Source organism: Suricata suricatta, chromosome 8, assembly GCF_006229205.1.
Source record: "Suricata suricatta isolate VVHF042 chromosome 8, meerkat_22Aug2017_6uvM2_HiC, whole genome shotgun sequence".
Lineage (NCBI taxonomy): Eukaryota > Metazoa > Chordata > Mammalia > Carnivora > Herpestidae > Suricata > Suricata suricatta.
In genome coordinates, this window is record NC_043707.1 from 49,050,746 (window position 1) to 49,070,980 (window position 20,235).

Below are 20,235 nucleotides of genomic sequence, written 5' to 3' on the forward strand. Positions count from 1 at the left end.
TGCTCCTGGTTGACTAAACTCTTTGTATATTATTACAGAAATTTAAAAAAAAAAAGGATTATAAAGAAATTCTACAAGCATACTAAAAAATTAGAGAACCTAAATGAATTAACAAATTTATATTAACAAAATACCAAAGTGACTCATATAAATCTGAATAGACAGACCTACTGTAATTAAAGAGATTGAGGTAGTCATCAAAAAAAAAGATCCACAAGGAAAACTGGAAACCCAGATGGTTTCACTAGTAAATTCTATGAAACATCTTTTTAAATTTTTTAAATGTTTTTATTTTACTCTTGAGAGAGAGAGAGACAGAACATGAACAGGGTAGGGGCAGAGAGAGAGAAGAAGACACAAAATCTGAAGCAGGCTCCAGACAGTCGGCCCAGAGCCTGATGCGGGGCTCAAACTCACAGACCTTGAGATCATGACCTGAGTTGAAGTCGGATGCTTAACTGACTGAGCCATACAGGTGCCTCAATTCTATGAAACATTTAAAGAAGAACTAACACCAGTCTTTTACAAGCTCTTCCAGAAAATAGTAGAGAAGGCAACATTTCCCACTTTGTTCTTTGAACCCAGTATTACTCTGATACCAAAACCAAAGATACCACAAGAAAACTACAAACCTCTATCTTTTACTAATATACATGTAAGAATTCTCAACCAAATAGGATCAAACTGAAGCTAACAGCATATAAAATGGGTTATATATTATGACAAACTGAGAATTTATCTCATGAACATGGGAATTCATATGTGGATCAACATAAAAAATCAGACAGTATGCCTAACCATATTAATGAAATAAAGACCAAAAACCACATAATCTTCTTAATAGACTTATAACAATGCATTTTACATTCTTGAACACCCTTTCATGATAATAACACTCAATGGTTAGAAATAGAATGAAACTCCCCAAGCTTGATAAAGGGCATCTACAAAAAAACATAGCTAACCTTGTACTTAATGGTGAGCTGCTAAAATCTTTTCCTGTAAGGTCAGAAACAAGGCAAGGATGTCCACTCTCATGCTTCTGTTTAGCATTGTACTAGATATTTCATCCAAGCTAATTATGCAATGGAAAAAAAAAAGCATTCAAATTGTAAGAGAAGATGTAAAACTATCAGAGATGGCACGATCTTATAAACAGGAAATCCTAAAGAATTCATACACATTGACACATAAATCTGTTAGAAGTAATGAATGAGTTAAGCAAGTTTGCCAAGATGCAAGATTCATATTCAAAAACTAACTATATGATAATACACCACCAATGAAAAATCCAAAAGTAAAATTAAGAAAACAATTTACAATACCATCAAAAATAGTAAAATATTCAATAAGTTTAAACAAGGAGGTTCAAGACCTGTACACTGAAATCGTCAAAGCATTGCTGAAAGAAATCCTAAATAAATGGAGAAACTTCCTGTGTTCTAGATCAGAAGACCAGAAAGCTTAATATTATTAAGATGGCATTAGGGGTGCCTGGGTGGCTCAGTCGGTTGAGCGTCCGGCTTCGGCTCAGGTCATAATCTCACGGTTTGTGAGTTCGAGCCCCACATTGGGCTCTGTGCTGACAGCCAGCTCAGAGCCTGGAGCCTGTCTTCGGATTCTCTGTCTCATTCTCTCTCTGCACTTGTGTTCTGTCTCTCTCTGTCATTCAAAAATAAATGTAAAAAAATTAAAAAAAAAAAGATGGCATTACTCCCCAAATCTACATTCAACACTGTCCTCAAAATCTCAGTTTTTGTTGCTGTGGGGTTCTGTTTTGCAGAAACTGACAGCTGATGCTAAAATTTATATAGAAATGCAAGACCTCAGAATCATCAAAACTACCTTGGAAAAGAACAAAAGTGAAGGACTTATGCATCCTCATTTTCAAATTTAGTGGGGCACCTGGGTGGCTCAGTCAGCTGAGCATCTGACTCTTGATTTCAACTCAGCTCAGGATCTCATTTCATGGGATCGAGCCTCACATCGGGCTCTGCACTCTGACGGCACAGAACATGCTTGGGATTCTCTCTCCCTCTCTCTCTGCCCCACCCCTCAAAGTAAAATAAACTTTAAAAATAAAATAAAAATAAATAAAACTTAGTATAAAGCTACAGTATTCAGGGGGCACCTAGGTGGCTCAGTTGGTCAAGCATTTAACTTCGGCTAAGATCATGATGTTAGTCAAAGAATTTGAATTGGCATTTCTCCAAAGAAGACACTTCTCCGAAGACTTATAGCCAAAGAAGGTTTACAGATGGCCAATAAGCATATGAGAGAGGCTAAGCATCAGTAGTTCCTAGAGAAATGAAAATCAAAATAACGATGAGTTACCACTTCACACACATTAGGATAGTTAGAAATCATAGAGACATAACAACTGTTAGTGATGAGGTAGAAAAATTGGAACTTTCATACATTGCTGGTGAAATTGTAAAATGGTCCAGCCACTTTGCAAAAGAGTTTGGCAGTTTCTCAAAATGTTAAACAGAATTACCATATGACCTAGCATTTTTACTAAGTATATACCAGAAAGAATTGAAAACTTGTCCACACAAAAACCTGTACACAAAATTTCATAGCAGCATTATTCATAAAAGCACCAGCGTGGAAAGAACTTTGTAAATAATTGCTGTGTGTCTGGGGTGCCTGGGTGGTTCAGTCAGTTGAGTTTCCGACTCTGGATTTTGGTTTAGGTCATGATCCCAGGTTCGTGGGATCGAGCCCCACATCAGCCTCCACACTGAGAGTGAATCCTGCTTAAGATTCTCTCTCTCCCTCTCTCTCTCCCTCTGCCCCTGTCACCCCTTGCATGTTGCATACTGAAAGGAAAGAAGGAAGGAAGGAAGGAAGGAAGAAAGGAAGGAAGGAAAGAAGGAACAAAATTGCCATGTGTCTAGTGAGTTTTATGGGATATTAGTATGTCCTTCCTGATACCTTTTTAAAAATATTTATTTGGGGAAGAGCACAAACGACAAATGAAGGAAGGGCAGAGAGAGGGGGACAGAGGATCTGAAGTGGGCTTTGTACTGACAGGCTGACAGCAGCGAATCTGATGCGGGGCTCAAATCACAAACCTCGAGATCATGACCTGAGCCAAAATCGGATGGTCAACTGACTAAGCCACCAGGCTGTGCCCTTCCTGACACTTTTAAGTTAGCCTATAAATTCTAGGAACATAAAAACCAGGTGAGTATTGGGGAATATATTTGGGGAAAGGAGAGAAATTATAAAGGAAATACTAAATTGTGAAACTTTTAAAGTGTATTTGTGAGTTTTGCATGCAGATAAGTCAGGTGAGTTGTTTAGTTATCTTTGGTAATGTGGAAAATTACTGACCTCTGTTATTAAAACAGACATGTTTATAAATTTGAAAAAGCAAAACATTTATTTTTCTGAAAAGGATTGAAAAGGATTTGCTTAAACTACAGTTTAAGCAGTAGTGAGTTTCTAACTTTAAGCCCATAAAAATTGGGGGCAATAGTATAACTCTTGGACTTTTCCTACTGTGTTCACAGAGTACAAGTAATATTGAAAAGCTTTTCAGTTATTTTATAACAGAAGTTTAAGGGATTTTATGAAAGTGCTTTTTATTAACCTACTTGTCATGTGCTATTTTAATTTCATCTCCTGTAGGTATTTGGGTTTGCACTGCATTTTGGAATTCATCTTTACTTACAATGTCACCATCAAACGGAGGCGCAATTAGACCCAGCCCCCCAGATGGACGCTGGGGTTGGGCAGTGGTTGTTGGAGCTTTTATTTCCGTTGGCTTCTCTTGTGCATTTGGCAAATCTATTTCTGTATTTTACAAAGAAATTGAGGAAATATTTAATGCCAGCCCCAGCGAAGTATCATGGATCTCTTCTATTATGTTCGCTGTCATGTATGCTGGAGGTACGTACCCAGAGGGCCTGATCTTTTAGCTTTCAAAAGGCAAAGACTCCATATTAAATACTTTTTGTTCTTGATGCCTTTCCATGTAAGATGCTTGAAGTGTTAGTTTTTGAAGCTTTGTGCTTTGAGTCCTGTTTTTCATTCCCTTTAACAATAAAGGCAACACACAACTGTGAGTTGTTAGCTCAGGCATATCACAAAACAGATATCTTTATGAAGGAGGACTTTCGTTAAAAATGATTATGTGTGGTTGCTGGCATATGGAAAGCCAACTGATGTTTTATGTTTTAATCATATATCCTTGCTAAACCCTTAATCCCTCCAGTAGTTTATCGATAATATTTTTTCAAAAATTTAAGATAGACTAACATATCTTTTACAAATACTGATAGTTTGGTTTCTTCCTTTCCTTACACCCTCCCCTCCCCCAACTGCGCCGGCTCGGACCTCCTGTATAATGTTGAAGAAAAGTGGTGATGGTAGGCATTTCTGCTTTGGTTTTGTTGCTTCTATGAGAAACAAAGTACCTTTTAGCTAATTTGAAAATATGCTCTAAAGTCAGAAGTTCGATTAGGCTTGCTCACACATCTCATCACGTTCATGTGCACTTGCTCCAGATAATCATCTAAAAAATTAGAAACAGAGCAAACTTGCTACATATATGTTAATAATATCCTAGCTACATGAAGAATCCTATAAACACTTAATTTGCAGCCGATTTTGTCTTAAAGGAGATAGGTTAGGTCTTCCATACTTCAGTTAAAATCTACCCAATTATGTTGTAAGTGTACAGAAGATGTACAATCAATGCTAGATTTTCCCCATTACACAAACCTGTTACTCTGGTGTAAAATAGAAAGCAGTTGGCTCAGTTGGTTGAGCATCCGGCTTTGGCTCAGGTCATGATCTAATGGTTCATGGATTCGAGCCCCACGTTGGGCTCTGTACTAACAGTTAACTCAGAATTTGGAGCCTGTCTTCCGATTCTGTGTCTCCTTCTCTCTCTGACCCTCCCCTACTCATTCTGTCTCTCTCTCTCAAAAATAAATAAAACATTAAAAAATAAAAATTTTTTAAAATTAAAAAACTTAAAAATAAAATAGAAAGCATTTTTCTTCCCAGGGTCTTCTGTTTCACCTGTTATTCTGTGGGGTGGGGTACTTTTGTCTTGGCATCTTTTCGTGTCAGTAATGCTTTGTGCAGGTGTGGATGTGGGGGGCTTCTCCCCTATGTTATAAGTGATTCGGTCTCTCCCAGGTCCGATCAGCAGTGTCCTGGTGAATAAATATGGCAGCCGTCCAACTATGATTGCTGGTGGCTGCTTGTCAGGCTGTGGCTTGATTGCAGCTGCTTTCTCCAACACCGTACAGGAACTTTACTTATACATTGGATTCATTGGAGGTGAGTTGCTACTGATGTATTTTGAAGCACTAATTTTTATGTGGATTATTTGTAGTAGTCATCTGCCAATTCTTCTGAGAAATGAAAGTTCTAAGAAAAATGGATTACCATTTTTAAGAGCTATAGATATATTAATTTCATATTACCAGAGAAATATGACTTTAAAGAAAGTTCTGGCACTTTGGGTGGTTTTTTTTAAAGTTGATTTATTTATTTTAAGAGAAACAGAATGTAAGCAGGGCGGGGGGCAGAGAGAGAAAGGGAGAGAGAGAGAGAGAGAGAGAGAGAGAATCTCAAGCGGGCTCTGCTCTATCAGCTATCTGCTGTCAGTGGGGCTCAAACTCACAACTGTGAGATCATTACCTATATCTGGAGTCAGACGCTTAACTGACTGAGCCATTGGGTCATTATTTTTTAATGCAAGTTTTTCTTTCTTCCTTTTTGTTCCCAAGCTTAAGAAACCGTGGTGACAGGTAAAGAGGGTGTGGCAAGCTGCTGAAATGGTGGTCATCAGCTATTCCCACTCATTATCCTTCCAGCCAAGAAGAAGTTGGCTCAAATTAGAGTAAGAGAAAATGTCAGATATAAAGCAAGAATTTTCTGGTTGAGAATCTAAATACATTTTCAAGGGCTTAAGGACACACATGAGAAAACCTCCACTCCCCTTTTCTTAATAGCTACATTTGGAAAATGAAACTATTAAGGATGAAGATAGATCACCTGTTACGCTATAATTCAGAGAAAACCATTAATATTTTGATGCTCGTACTTTTATCCACACACATATACTTTTCTTAGGAAATAAAGGGGATGAAATTATGTGTAATGTTTGTAACCAGGCTTTTTTTACATAATAATGCATTATGTACATAGTCCCCCATTTCAGTAAATATACTGTAGCAGCTACTATTTTCCATTGGATGGATGTGCCATCATTTATTTCATCATTCTCGAATTGAAAAACCTTTAGCTTGCTTATATTTTTTACTATTAATAAACAATATTTATATGATAGGGCTTTTCTTTTTTTTTTAATCATTTAACAGTTTTTATTTCATGTCGTAAGATTACTTTATTCCTGCATCTTCTCCACTGTTTCTTCCTAGTATTTGCCCTTTTCCTTTCCTACTTGGCGAGATTTGGTTTTGCGTTCAAGGGTGTTTTTGCGGTCCTTGTCCAGCTTTAGTCTAGTGATAACCACCTTGCTGGGTGGATGCCCACGTGGACGGTGGTGCCATTTGCCTTCTCTCGCTGTACCGTTCAGTGTAGATGACGTATTTCTTCCTGTAGACCTGGACTACTTTGCCAATTTGCTGACCTTTGTAGTGTCCCCGCACCACCTGTACTTCGTTGTCCTTCCGGATGGGCATGGACCAGACGTTGTACTTCTGCCGTAGCTCCTTGGAAAGAGGGGACGACATAATCTTCCTGCGAATGTGGGAAGGGGCACTGAAGTGCCTTTTGCGGTTCTTGCTCCGGTCAGAGGTCACAAACGGATTGAACTTCATGGTGGCCGCTCTGCAGCTCCAGTGATGGCCGAAAAAGGGAAGCTTGATAGGGCTTTTCTATACATCTTTGTGAACATGATAATTTCCATAGGACACATTTTAGAAATGGAATTACTGAGGGGAAAGGTTTTTGATGTGACTGGCCAAATATTCTTTTAGGAAGCTTGTAATAATGTACAGTCCCACCACAGGATGTGAGATAATACCAATAACAAGAATTATCTTTTTGGATCTGTACTTTAACTACATTCATTAACATTTTAAACATTTAAATATTTTAATCCATCTAGAGCATGTGAATAATATAAGGAAGGAACAGAACTTCATTTGTTCTCACTCTGCTATTCAGCCTTTCATTACTTCATTTATTAATTCATTCAATAAATATTTATTGAAGTCCCTATTTATATGTCAGGGACTGGCTCCAAGCTCTGTGAAAATAGAGTCAACATGACAGACAAGGTTCCTGCCCTGTAGGGGGGGGGAAACAGACAGTAAACAGACCAAGAAATAAATGAATAGATAAATACATATTAGGTCGGGAGAAGTGGTTTGCAAAAACTTAAAACAGAACTTTGATGAAGGGTTGAGTGACCCCTAAAGGGAGCTGAGATATGAATGATTAAGCAGGAGCCAGGTTTGTGAAAATCTAGAGGAACAGATGCCCTCAGCACATCTGAGAATACACTGAGATGCGGGTAGGGAGGTAGGTAAGGGTCAAATCATGGTGCTTCCTAACCCAGGGTGAAGAGCTGTGGACGGCAGTCAGCAGGGAGACTGGTGGGTGGCGTTCTAGTCTGGTTTACCCGCTAAAGGGAGCAAGAAAGGGAGACCACTTAGTCAGTTATTGGGATACTTGTGTTAGCGCCATTGGTCGAAAAATCTACTCTTCCCTATTTATTTAAATGTATCTTTTTGTTCTGTTTCTGGACCTTTTGCCCAATTTCACTTATCAGTTTTTCCTTTCAACTGAGTGCACACGGTTCTAATTACTTCAGCTGGAACTGTAGCAAATGTTTACATATCTGTTAGTGTGGGTCCACCAAGTAATTTATCCTTTTTGGGTACTTCTAATGCATTTGTTCTCCGGGTGTATTTTACAGTCATCTGACCTCATCTGAAAAATCGAATACATTGGTATTCTCATTGAAATTACATTAAATTAATGGATTTACTAAGATGTATTAGCATCTTCACAATGTTGTGTTTAACTGACCCAAAATATTTTCTCTCTCTTCTCACCTCTCCCTCTTCCTTCTTTTCCAGATCTCAGCCCCTCCATTTCCATCTGCCTTCCTGAATTTAGGAGATTTATCCTCTCTCCTTTTGTTTTCAATTCCCTAAATTATGAAATTAAGCAAAGGAGTCTACATTTATTATTCTTTTTGTTGCTAACATCAAAAGGATGATTTTAATGTTATATTATAAATCTAGTATTTGCTGCATAAAGAGACTTTATATCCGTATTTATTCAATAGCAGCCCATGTAATGATCTACTAGTTATAATCCCTTCTCTTACAAGGATGATTTTGACTTCCTGCCATTCATTTTGTCTAGCTGATCAATAACAAATATGTTTCTGACATTTATTCTGGTATGTAATTCTTTTCTTCCCCTCCCCAGGTCTTGGGCTTGCCTTCAACTTGAATCCGGCTCTGACCATGATTGGCAAGTATTTCTACAAGAGGCGACCGTTGGCAAATGGACTGGCCATGGCAGGCAGCCCCGTGTTCCTCTCTACTCTGGCCCCCCTCAATCAGGCTTTCTTCGGTATCTTTGGCTGGAGAGGAAGCTTCCTAATCCTTGGGGGCCTCCTACTAAACTGCTGTGTGGCTGGAGCCCTGATGCGACCAATAGGGCCCCCGCCAACCAACGCAGGGAAGGATAGGTCTAAAGAATCCCTTCAGGACACTGGAAAAGCTGATGGAGAAATGGGGACAAATGATGCAAATACAGATTCTAGTGGCAGAAACACCAAAGAGGAGAAACAATCAGTTTTTCAAAGAGTTATCACAGTTATGGACTTATCCCTGTTTACCCACAGAGGCTTTCTACTGTACCTCTCTGGGAATGTGGTGATGGCTTTTGGGCTGGCTACTCCTTTGGTCTTTCTTAATAGTTATGCCAAGAGTCAACATTACTCTAGTGAGAAGGCTGCCTTCCTTCTTTCCATTCTGGCCTTTGTTGACATGGTAGCCAGACCTTCTATGGGACTTGTAGCCAACACCAAGTGGGTAAGACCTCGAATTCAGTATTTTTTTGCTGCTTCTATTATTGCAAATGGAGTGTGTCATCTGCTAGCACCTTTATCCTCCAGCTACATTGGGTTCTGTGTCTATGCGGGATTCCTTGGATTTGCATTTGGGTGGTTCAGCTCCGTATTATTCGAAACACTGATGGACCTCGTTGGACCCCAGAGGTTCTCCAGCGCTGTGGGATTGGTGACCATGGTGGAATGCTGTCCTGTCCTCCTGGGGCCGCCACTTTTAGGTATAGTATGCCTTCCTAACTCTTTGGTCCTGTTAACATAAAAGAGGCATAGAAGATTGGGAAGGTGATAGAGAGCCAAGACCAGTGGCCTCTGGGTGGCAGAGAGCAAGTATTTCTTTTTTTTTTTCTTTTTTTTATGTGTAAGCTCCACACCCAGTGTGCAGCACAGTGAGGATCTTGAACTCACGACCCTGAGAACAAGACCTCAGCTGAGATCAAGAGTCAGACACTTAGCCAACTGAGCCACCCAAGCACCCCAATATTTCTCATCTCTGTAGCCTCAGTTCTGACACAGTGCTTGCACAGCGTAATTGCTCAGATACTTGCAGAATCAAATTACATTGAACCATCAAGCTGAAAGGGGAGTCAAAAACAATTACAAACTTAAATATTCATTAAAATAACCTTTTCTGAGTGTAAAACTAAGATGTGTATTATATACACTCCACCATTAAAATACTTTGGTAATTTCGCTTTAATTGTGGAATTTATCATACGTATATATTTAAAATAATAAGAGTTACCAGGTGAAGGCTCACAGTGTACCAGGGATGGTCTAAATAATTTCATATACCCTCTCATAGCTCACAAGTCTATAAGATAAGACTGTTAATATCTCCACTTTATCAATGAAGAAACAGAGGCTTTTAAAAGTGAAATAACTTGCCCAAGTTCACACAACTAGTAAGTGATCCTAAAACTTGATGGATTATTCTCTAAGAGTATCAAATTGTTTATAATTTAAAATTACTATTTAAGAGGCACCTGGGTGGCTCAGTCAGTTAAGTGTCAGACTTCGGCTCAGGTCATGATCTCATGGTTTGTGGGTTCGAGCCCCGCGTCAGGCTCTGTGCTGACAGCTAGCTCAGAGCCTGGAGCCTGCTTTGGATTCTGTGTCTCCCTCTCCCTCTGACCCTCCCCTGTTCATGCTGTCTCTCTCTCTCAAAAATAAGTAGAACATTTTTAAAAATTAAAATAAATAAATAAAATTACTATTTAAAATTTTTTTTAATGTTTATTCATTTTTGAGAGAGAGAGAGAGCCCACACATATGCTTGGGCAGGTGAATGGGGGAGGGGCAGAGAAAGGGGGACACAGAATCCAAAGCAGGTTCCAGGCTTCAAGCTGTCAGCACAGAGTCCAACACGAGGCTCAAACCCACAAACTGCGAGATCGTGACCTAGGCCATAGTCGGACGCTTAACCAGCCGAGCCACCCATGCACCTCTACAATTACTATTAATGCAAAATGCAGTAATAATTTGGATTTCCTCTGGATATGACTCATGCTTTCTAGACTAATTTGTCATTTTGAGGACCGGTTGACGTCTCTGAGTTGGTGCTGAAGCTTCATTTGGGAAAGGTACACTTGTTCACTTGTGCCCACGTAACTGTGCTTTGGGTATCTTTAGGTCGTCTGAACGACATCTACGGAGACTACAAATACACGTACTGGGCGTGTGGTGTGATCCTCATTATCGCAGGCGTCTATCTCTTCATTGGCATGGGCGTCAATTATCGACTTGTGGCGAAAGAACAGAAAGCAGAGAAGCAGCAGAATAAGGAAGGGAAAGAAAAGCCAAAAGAAGGTATTAAAGTAGCAGACTCTAGAGGATAGAGAGGCACGTGAAGCCCCGAAGAGGAGAAACATCCCTTCTGAACCATGGTTAACCTGAGGAGCTTTGGACCAAAAACACCTGAAAAATCCTACCGCATCTTGTTCTGTTGGTGCTGCTCACCGTGGCCAGTGGGCGCTTGTGTGAAGTCATACCAGGTGTCCCCTGATGGAATTTTTGTTTCATTCCCTCACAGCAGTCACAATGCATATGTCACAACCTTTGAGGCCAGGGAAATAGCTTTTATTGGAAGTCATCTTTGTTAAGGTATGCTTCATATACGGTAATAAATCTCTTTTATAAGACTAAAGTTTGACGAATTTTGACAGGGCATCTAGATAAATAACTACCACCCCAATATAGAAAATGTCAAACAGCCATAGGATTCTAATCCTATATCTGTAGGATCTAGATTAGAATCTGGAGAATTGTTGGGAATATGGCCACTGTGGAAAAAATGGAATGTCAGAAGTGTTGTAAGTAACAAAGTAACCTTCTATGTCTGGCTTTTTTGCATAACATTACGTTTTATGATTCATTCATGTCATTGCGTTTATACATAGTTTGCTGCTTTTTATTGTGAGTAATGTTTCTTGGTGTGAATGTACCATAATTTGGATATCTATTCACCAGTTGATGGACTTCAGTTTTTTCCACTTTTTGGCTATTATAACTAAAGTTTCTATAAGCATTCACACAGAGGTCTGTGTAGATATGCCTTCATTTCTCTTGGGAAAATGCCCCGCATTGGGGTTGCTAGGTCATGTAGTGAGTTCATGTTCAACTTTTAAGAAACGCAAACTATGGTTGAATTGGCCAAACCGTTTTGTAATCCAACTCACAAAGTATGAGAGCTCTAGTTACTCTGCATCCTCAGCAGCACCTGGCATTGTCAGGCTTTTTACTTTTAATTTCTTCTACAACTAGTGATGTTGACCATATTTTCTTTCTTTTTTAATTTTTTAAATTTTACTTATTTTTGAGAGAGAGAGAGAGAGAGACAGAGTACAAGCCAGGAAGGGGCAGAGAGAGAGGGAGACACAGAATCTGAAGCAGGCTCCAGGCTCTGAGCCGTCAGCACACAGCCCAACATGGGGCTCGGACTCATGAACCGTGAGATCATGACCTGAGCTGAGGTCAGACACTTAACCAACTGAGCCACCCAGGCGCCCCATTATTGACCATATTTTCATGTGCTTGGTCATCTGTATATTTTTAGCAAAGCCTTGTTTTTTAATCCTGACATTTAACAGAGTCTTAAGGGACTTATTTAAGTGGCTTACTTGTTATAATGAGCACTGGGTGTTCTATGTCAGTGATGAATCACTAAATTCTATTCCTGAAACTAACATTACACTACATGTTAACTAACTAGAATTTAAATTAAAAAAAATTAGTGACTTGAGTTTTTGCCTTTCAAACTCTTCAGGAGATTTTCCTGACACATCTGACAGTGAAATGAGCACTATATTTGAAAACCCTTAAATGCATGGTAATTTAAATAGACAGTTATGAAGTCTAACAGGATGGAAAGATCCTTATGTTATAAGCATGATACAACATTAACTGAAAAAAGCACAACACACACTGGTTAGATCAGTATATATAATGTACTTTTAGGGGAAAAGGGGGGGGAGGAATACACACAAAATTCCAACCATACGTGTGTTAGGATGGTGACTTTCCTATATTTGTTTTCCTTAATGTGAATGTGATTGTTACCCTTTCACTAATAACAGGAAAAATGAGTCAATTTGAAATAGAAGAGTTTTGATAGGAGAAACTTGTCTTCTATGAAAATAAATCTAATGATTACTATAAGATATGGATTGATTGATTGCTTTTTGCTTCTTTACGAGTTGGATTCTGGTGAAAGGGAGGTAAATGTGACATTGAACTTAAAAGCACAAAACACAAAGAGCCTCAAATCATGAGGCTACTTTGCTGGTACAGGACAGAAGCTATGGCATGCTGAGAGTCCACAGGCTGTCAGCCACCAGTGCCACCTTCCTGGAGACAGTGGTCCTGGGATAGCATTCCTGTGGTTCCCCTTCTGATCATCATTCATCTTCAAGTGAACGTTCAACTCAGGAAGCCTGCGCAATCAGCACTTAACATGTCACAGGGTTACAGTTGTTCTAGAACATCATTTTACTGAGATCAGCTTTAGAAAAAATACAGTGTTACAAAAAGAGTAATATTGATCTAAGGAGGAAGTTGACCATTGACCTTTCCACACATTCATTCAACAGATACTATTCACCCTTATCCTGGGCCAGTTCTAAGCACTGTTTTAGGCACTGAAGATTCTTTAGGGAGCAAAACATAACTGTCTTTCATGGTTCTTCCTTTCTAGTAGGAGAGACAGACAGTGAAGGGTTAAATAATAAGAAAAACAGCAATTTAAAGAATAGAGCAATTGATATAAGATCAGGCCTCATTAGTTCATTCATCTAAATAGCATTTTTGGGAGGAGTTCCTGGCTGGCTCAGTCATTTGGGCACACAACTCTTGATTTCACGGTTGTGAGATTAAGTCTCACACTGGATGTGGAGCCTCCTTTAAAAAAAATAATAAAAACGTTAAAATTAGCATTTTTTGGAGTTTCTTCTATGTGCCTACTTGCTGAACAGAGGAGGTATAACAGTGAACAAAATTTGGTTCCTGGCACCCGCAGCTTCTCATCCAGTGGGGAGCACTGTGTAGTACCTCCCCAGAAAGGCAGGTATCTCCATCTTGGGAGGATCTAAAGTCTATATAATATGATGTGTATTATATGTAATAAATATATTTGTATATAATATATAAAGTGTGTGTGTATATATAACGTTTATTTATTTATTTATTTTAATAATCTCTACACCCTACATGAGTCTCGAACTCACAACACCAAGATTAAGAGTAGCATGCTCCACTAACTGAGCTAGCCAGGTGCCCTGTTCATTTATTTTGTTTCTTAAATTCCAGATATGAATCAAATCATACAGTATTTGTCTTTCTCTGACTTATTTCACTTAGCGTTATACTCTCTAGATCCATCCATGTTGTTGCAAATGGCAAGATTTCATTCTTTTTACAGCTGACTAATATTTCAGTGTGTGTGTGTGTGTGTGTGTCCAAAATTTGGCTATTGTAGATAATGCTTCAATAAACTTAGGGGAGAGGAATATATCTTTTTGAATTAGTGTTTTCATATTCTTTGGGTAAATACCTAGTAGTGGAATTATTAGATCATATAGTCATCCTATTTTAATTTTATGATGAAACTCCATACTGTTTTTCATAGTCAGCAAACCAGTTTGCATTCCCACCAATAGTGGACAAGTGTTTCCTTTTCTTCAAATCCTCACCAACACTTCTTTCTTGTGTTTTTGATTATAGCCATTCTGATACATGTGAGGTGACATCTCATTGTGGTTTTGATTGACATTTGCCTGATGATTAGAGTTGTTGAACATCTTTTTATGTGTCTGCTGGCCACCTGTGTGTCTTCTTCAGAGAAATATCTGTTCATATCTTCTGCCCATTTTTAAATTGGATTATTGGCGGGGGGTTGGTGTTGAGTTGTATAAGTTCTTTATATATTTTGGATACTAATCCTTTATCTCCCATTTGATAGGTTGTCTTTTTGTTTTGTTGACTGTTTCTTTTGCTGTGCAGCTTTTTATTTTGATGTAGTCCCAATAGTTTATTTTTGCTTTTGTTTCTCTTGCCTTGGGGGACATATCTAGAAAAGTGTTGTTGTGGCTGATGTCAGAGAAATTATCGTCTGTGCTTTCTCCTAGGATTTTTATGATTTCAGGTCTTGCATTTAAGTCATTAATCCATTTTGAGTTTATGTTTGTGTGTGGTGTAAGAAAGTGCATTTTCATTCTTTGGCATGGAGCTATCCAGTTCTCCTAACACCATTTGTTGATGAGATGGTCTTTTTCCCATTGTACATTCTTGCCTCCTTTGTCAAAGATTAATTGACCATATGATCATAGGTTTATTTCTGGGCTATCTATTCTATTCCTACAAAGCCCTTTTACATACAGTTTATCATCCAGTCCATGCAAAACCCCAGTGATGTAGGTAAATAAGAAACAATGACCCCTCAGGGTGCCTGGGTTCTTCAGTCAGTGAAGTGTTGGACTTTGGCTAAGGCCATGATCTTAAGGTTCACGAGTTTGAGCCTGCATCGGGCTCTGTGCTGACAGCTCAGAGTCTGGAGCCTGCTTTGGATTCTGTGACTCCCTCTCTCTCTGCCCCTCCCCTGCTTGTGCTCTGTCTCTCAAAAATAAATAAATTTTAGAAAAAAAAAAAAGAAGAGAAAAAAAAAAACAATGACCCCTCAAAGCACACCTTGACATCCTGGATTGGGTCCTAGAACTAAAAAAGGGCATTAATGGAAAAAACTGGTCTGTAGTTTAGATAATAGGATTGTCCAATGTTAACTTCTAAGTTTTGACAAGTATACTAAGACAATGAAAGAGGTTAACATCAGAGGAAGCTGGGTGAAGAGGAATCTAGGAATCCTGGACTAATTTTTCTGTAAATCTAAAATTACAAAATAAAAAGTAGGAAAAAAAAGACCACAACCCTGACTCCCTAGCTGGGCCTTCATCCCAGCAGGTCGCCTATGATCAGAAGAGGGCAAAGCAAGAGCGTCACAGCAACCGAAGATGGTGCTAATGGAAGCTCTGAAAACAAGCAAGAATGGAAGAGGCTGAACCTTGGGTAGTTCTGAAGGGTGAACAATGGCCAAACCAATAATTTGGGTCCTGCACCAAAAAGAGTAAGAAAATTCCTGGTCCTCAAAGAATTCACAATCTGATTGATAACCCTTTTCCTTGGCATTGGAATTCATAATGTTATTTCTTCACTTGTGGATTTCTTTTGCTAAGATTCTTTGCTGTTTCAAGAATTAAAAGAGCCTGCATTTACTGAGCTTAACTCCCGCTGTGGCCCAGGAGGAAGTGGCAGCAGCTATTAAGCCAGGAGGGGAAGTGGGCTGGGATTACCCATTCGGTGTGCTAATAATCTATATGTGTATAATTAAGAGAGTTCACCCTGGGGTGTTTCTCTCTTGTTGCTGTGTTTTGTTCTCTGTGCCCTCCTACCCTTCCTTCCTCCTTCCTTCCTTCCTTTCCCCATTCCTCCCTCCCTCCTTCCTTCCCTTTCTTCCTTCCTTCCTCTCTTCCTCTCTCCCACCCTCCCTTTCTTCTTTCCTTCCTTCCTTTATTTTCTAAGAAAGAAAAGAAAAAGGCCTGACTGCTTTCCTGACTATAATTCTATATTACCTGAGCTGACAGCTCAGAGCCTGGAGCCTGTTTCAGATTCTGTGTCTCCCTCTCTCTCTCTGCCCCTCCCTTGCTCGCACTCTGTCTAAAAAATAAACATTAAAAAAAAATTTAAACAATAGTAACTAGACAGCAAAGGTTTATTCTCCTGGATTCTAGAACCTAGAGAATTAAATAATCTGTGTGTGGGTCCATTAGACAAGGCTCCATCCAGTAGGACTTTGAAAGGACACATAATCATCCCTTGCCCTATTTCTAAGTTTTAGATAATTTTGTGTAACACTGCCAAAATGAGGGGCTCTTGCAACACTGCCACATAACTGGGGGCTGATCTTGCAGGCATGGCTCACAATCACCGGCTTCCACCATGTCTCCCGTAAGTCGGGCCAGCGACATTTGCAGCTCCCTGCCAAAGGGCACCAGCATCTCCAGCTGGCCATCTGGCCCACCAAGAATGGAGGCTGTAAGGGATGGACATGGGTTCTCCTTTGTCCTATGGGGTGGGTTGTGGTTCTTCCCCACGTCTCCACTGCTCCTGCAGGTCTGCCGCAATTACAGACCCACATCATGCAGAGACCACCACCTTCCACAAAATTCGTCACCATTCCCACAATTGCATAAGGTATCATCCTATAATAAATTGCTAATTTCATATCATTCTTAGAGATTCTGTTCTCTGCACAACCTCGACTGGTACACTCCCCACATTTTCCTAACAGCCCCGTTCAGTTCCTCTGTCTCCTCGTGGGCTAGAGCACAACAGTTATAAAGAGAATGAACCTTGATGTTAAGTTCCAGCTCAGGCTCTTCCCAGCTTTGTGGCTCTAGACAAGTTATGTAGTTTCTGTAAGCCTCAGTTGCAACCTCTGTAAAATGGGAATAACAACAGAACTCCCTTAGAAGGTTGCTGTGGAGGGGCGCCTGGGTGGCTCAGTAGGTTAAGCGTCTGACTTCAGCTCAGGTCATGATCTTGCAGCTTTTGAGTTTGAGCCCCGTGTTGGGTTCTGTGCTGACAGCTCAGAGTCTGGAGCCTGTTTTGGATTCTGTGTCTCCCTCTCTCTCTGACCCTTCCCTGCTCGCACTTTTTCTCTCTCTCTCTCTCTCTTTCAAAAATAAACATTAAAAAAAAATTTTAACAAAAAAAAATTTATGGCAATAAAATCCTTAGCACAGTCCCTGACCTAGTGTAAACAATAAATATTCACTGTTATCATTACCTCGATCATAAATGGCACTTACCATATCACCCTGCTTTTCTACACCATCATTATCACACATACCAGATTGTGAACTTTCTGAGACAATGAACATTGTTTCAGAACATTGAAATGAGACATCTCTTCTGCCTAGAGGAGTTGGAAGAGGCTTCCCGGAAGAGGTAACATTACAGTGGGGTCTGAATTGCTGGATTGGGGTGGGTAGATAAAGAGAAGAATGGCATTGCTTCTGGAAAATAAGAAACAGAGGTGGGATATGTAGAGACCATTGGTAGAACCAACTAGGCTTTGAAAGTATACAGATTCTCTTTTTTTTGTTGTTTTATTTATTTATTTATCTTGAGAGAGAAAAAGGAAGAGAGAGAGCGCAAGCAGGGGAAGGGGCAGAAAGAGGGAGAGACAGAATACCAAGCAGGCTCCACGCTGTCAGCACAGAGCCCTAGGCGGAGCTCGGAGCAGATCTCATGACTGGTGAGATCATGACCTGAGCAGAAATCAAGAGTCAGATGTTTAACTGACTAGCCACCCAGGCATTCCTGAAATTGTACAGATTATCTTAATGGAGAAAGCATGTGTAAACAGACTGTGCATCAGGCTCTGGGCTAGGCTAGGAGACTAGAATGTTAAATAGGCTTCCTGTATATCGGGGGCAATAAAAGGAAACCAGTGCTTACAGCACAGTGGATGAGGACCCTAAAAGTCCAGGAGCCAAACGTCAGGGACTGGAAAGGAGGGAATCAAGAACAGAGCACTTCCAAGCCCAGGTCTGCTGATGGCAGAAATCCGAGGACATCCCTAGGGGCTTATGGGCTGCCCTGGAGAAATGCAGGAAGCATCCGTGTTCCACTCACTGACAGACTCCCCACGCGCCCTTTCCCTCCCTCCCTCTCTTCAGCGTGCACGTGGGTTAGTAATGAGCAAGAAGGCAATGTCCTGAGCCCAACTCCCCAGGGATTAAGGCCCTGATTATAGAAGAGGTAAACAGAGGCTGGAATAGCCCATCCAAAGTTACTCAGAAGAAAATGGTATTTATTACATGCCTAAAGTCAGTAGATTTGACTAGTCAACAGAAGAAAATACAGGAAAATGTGTTCTATGCTGGAATGTAAGTTTCACGAGGAAGGGCTTTTTTTTTTTAAACGTTTTTATTTATTTTGATACAGAGAGAGACAGAGCATGAGAGGGGGAGGGGCAGAGAGAGAAGGAGACACAGAACTGGAAGCAGGCTCCAGGCTCTGAGCTAGCTGTCAGCACAGAGCCTGATGTGGGGCTCGAACCCACGAACATGAGATCTGACCTGAGCCGAAGCTGGAGGCTTAACCGACTGAGCCACCCAGGCGCCCCAGAGGAAGGGCTTTTGAGTATCTGAAGATCTATCTCTCATATGCAGTCCAAGGGTGAGGTATCTGGTAGCACTCACAAATATATGTCGAATATATAATATAATGAATGAATGAAAACTGAAGAGATGGGTCTCCTGGGGGTGGGGGAGTGCTCAGATGTAGTCAGCCAAAAGAACTGTTATTTAAACATTGGATGTGGCAACCAACTTTGATTTACTTTTCTCCCCACCCCACATTACCCACCCACAGTTCTCTCAGACGAAAAAGAGAGAATGCCCAGTGTGCAAGGACATTCCAGTCCAGATGATTGATACAATCCTGCAAGAATTCACCTCCAGGTGACATGGTGTATAAATGATCAGCATCCATCGGCTCCAAGGCCCCATTCAACCCTGGGATACCAACAAGACCAAACCACTGTAAGTTCACCAAGGGGGTGCCACCCACGTTAGCCTCCTGACCCACGGCCCGGTGACACCTCCACCAGACTGTTTGCCTTCTTTCATGTTGCACCCATCACTGAAGTGTTTCTACGAATGCTGCTGATCTGTTACAGCCACAGGAGGTGACCGACATGGTGTCCACACAGCTTGGCTCTCTCGGCACCCTCCCTGCCCCACACATCCCATCTGGGTCAGCCCCAGCCTCTGGGACGGTTCCCAGGAAGCTGCCCCACTTGTGCTGCCTTCTCAGGACCTGCTCAGGACCCGCCATGGCAGTGAGCCCAGCCCATTCCTGTAAACCTGCCCAGCTACCTCCTGCACCCCGCACCCCTGCACACCTCAACACATTTCCACCCAGGCAAGGGGGTGTGGTGGCCCCAGGCTCGGAGACATCCGGCTTCAGAGCCTGGCTCTACCACTCTCTGACTGTGTGGCTCTGGGAAGATCTCTTCACTCCTCTGTGCCTCAGTTCCCTCATCTGTAAAATAAGGGTAATAGTAACGGTTGTATTAGCTCGACTTCCAGGCAGGAAATTGGAACCCTCAAGGTATTTTGAGCAGAAAGTGACTAATACAGGGGTATGGGTGCTCCTGGGACGGTGGGAGTGGCTGCGTGGGGAGGGGAGGACAGGAGGCTGAGGCTTGAGAGGATCTGCTCCCCTGGCCTGAGCAGGAAAGGCAGCTGCGCATCTGGAGCTTGCCCCTGGCACTCTGCTTTAGGGGACACGCCGACATGGCCGTGATCCTGGAGCAGCAGGGCCGCCCGGCCAGGGGTGACTGCATCCTGGACGCCAGGGCAGGAAAGGATGCGTGTCTGCATGAGCCTGCCTGTCAGAAGGGAGCAGCCAAGGCACAGGAAGGCGGCCTCTGGCTCCCTTCCACCTTCAAGTCCCATGTGAGGATCTCAGCGCTGGCTCACGATAGGCACCCCCCACTCTGGAAGGAGGCAGTCTGGGAAATGGAGCTTTACTTAGCTTTCTACCTGCAAAGGACAGGATATAGGTGGGGATGGGTCCTGGGTGCTCCTCAGCCCCCTGCG

At 41.2% G+C, this 20,235-nt stretch overlaps 1 protein-coding gene and 1 pseudogene across 1 annotated transcript; one reads left to right on the forward strand and one right to left on the reverse strand.

Annotated features, from left to right (window-relative positions):
- The first annotated feature begins 3,680 nt into the window (after nucleotides 1–3,680).
- On the forward strand, nucleotides 3,681–11,222 carry LOC115298178 (monocarboxylate transporter 1-like). The gene is made up of 4 exons (XM_029946626.1): nucleotides 3,681–3,897; nucleotides 5,155–5,298; nucleotides 8,431–9,297; nucleotides 10,709–11,222. The coding sequence occupies exons 1-4, from the start codon at nucleotides 3,681–3,683 to the stop codon at nucleotides 10,912–10,914; spliced, it is 1,434 nt and encodes a 477-aa protein (XP_029802486.1). The 3' UTR covers nucleotides 10,915–11,222.
- Nucleotides 6,371–6,816, reverse strand: LOC115298179 (annotated as a pseudogene).
- Nucleotides 11,223–20,235: the final 9,013 nt, after the last annotated feature.

Excerpts from the sequence above, each read along its gene's own strand:
- LOC115298178 (XM_029946626.1), top strand. The coding sequence starts at position 3,681 with ATGTCACCATCAAACGGAGGCGCAATTAGACCCAGCCCCCCAGATGGA. Across the intron at positions 3,898-5,154 it reads CGCTGTCATGTATGCTGGAG|GTCCGATCAGCAGTGTCCTG; the intron begins GTACGTACCCAG and ends GGTCTCTCCCAG. Across the intron at positions 5,299-8,430 it reads ATACATTGGATTCATTGGAG|GTCTTGGGCTTGCCTTCAAC; the intron begins GTGAGTTGCTAC and ends TCCCCTCCCCAG.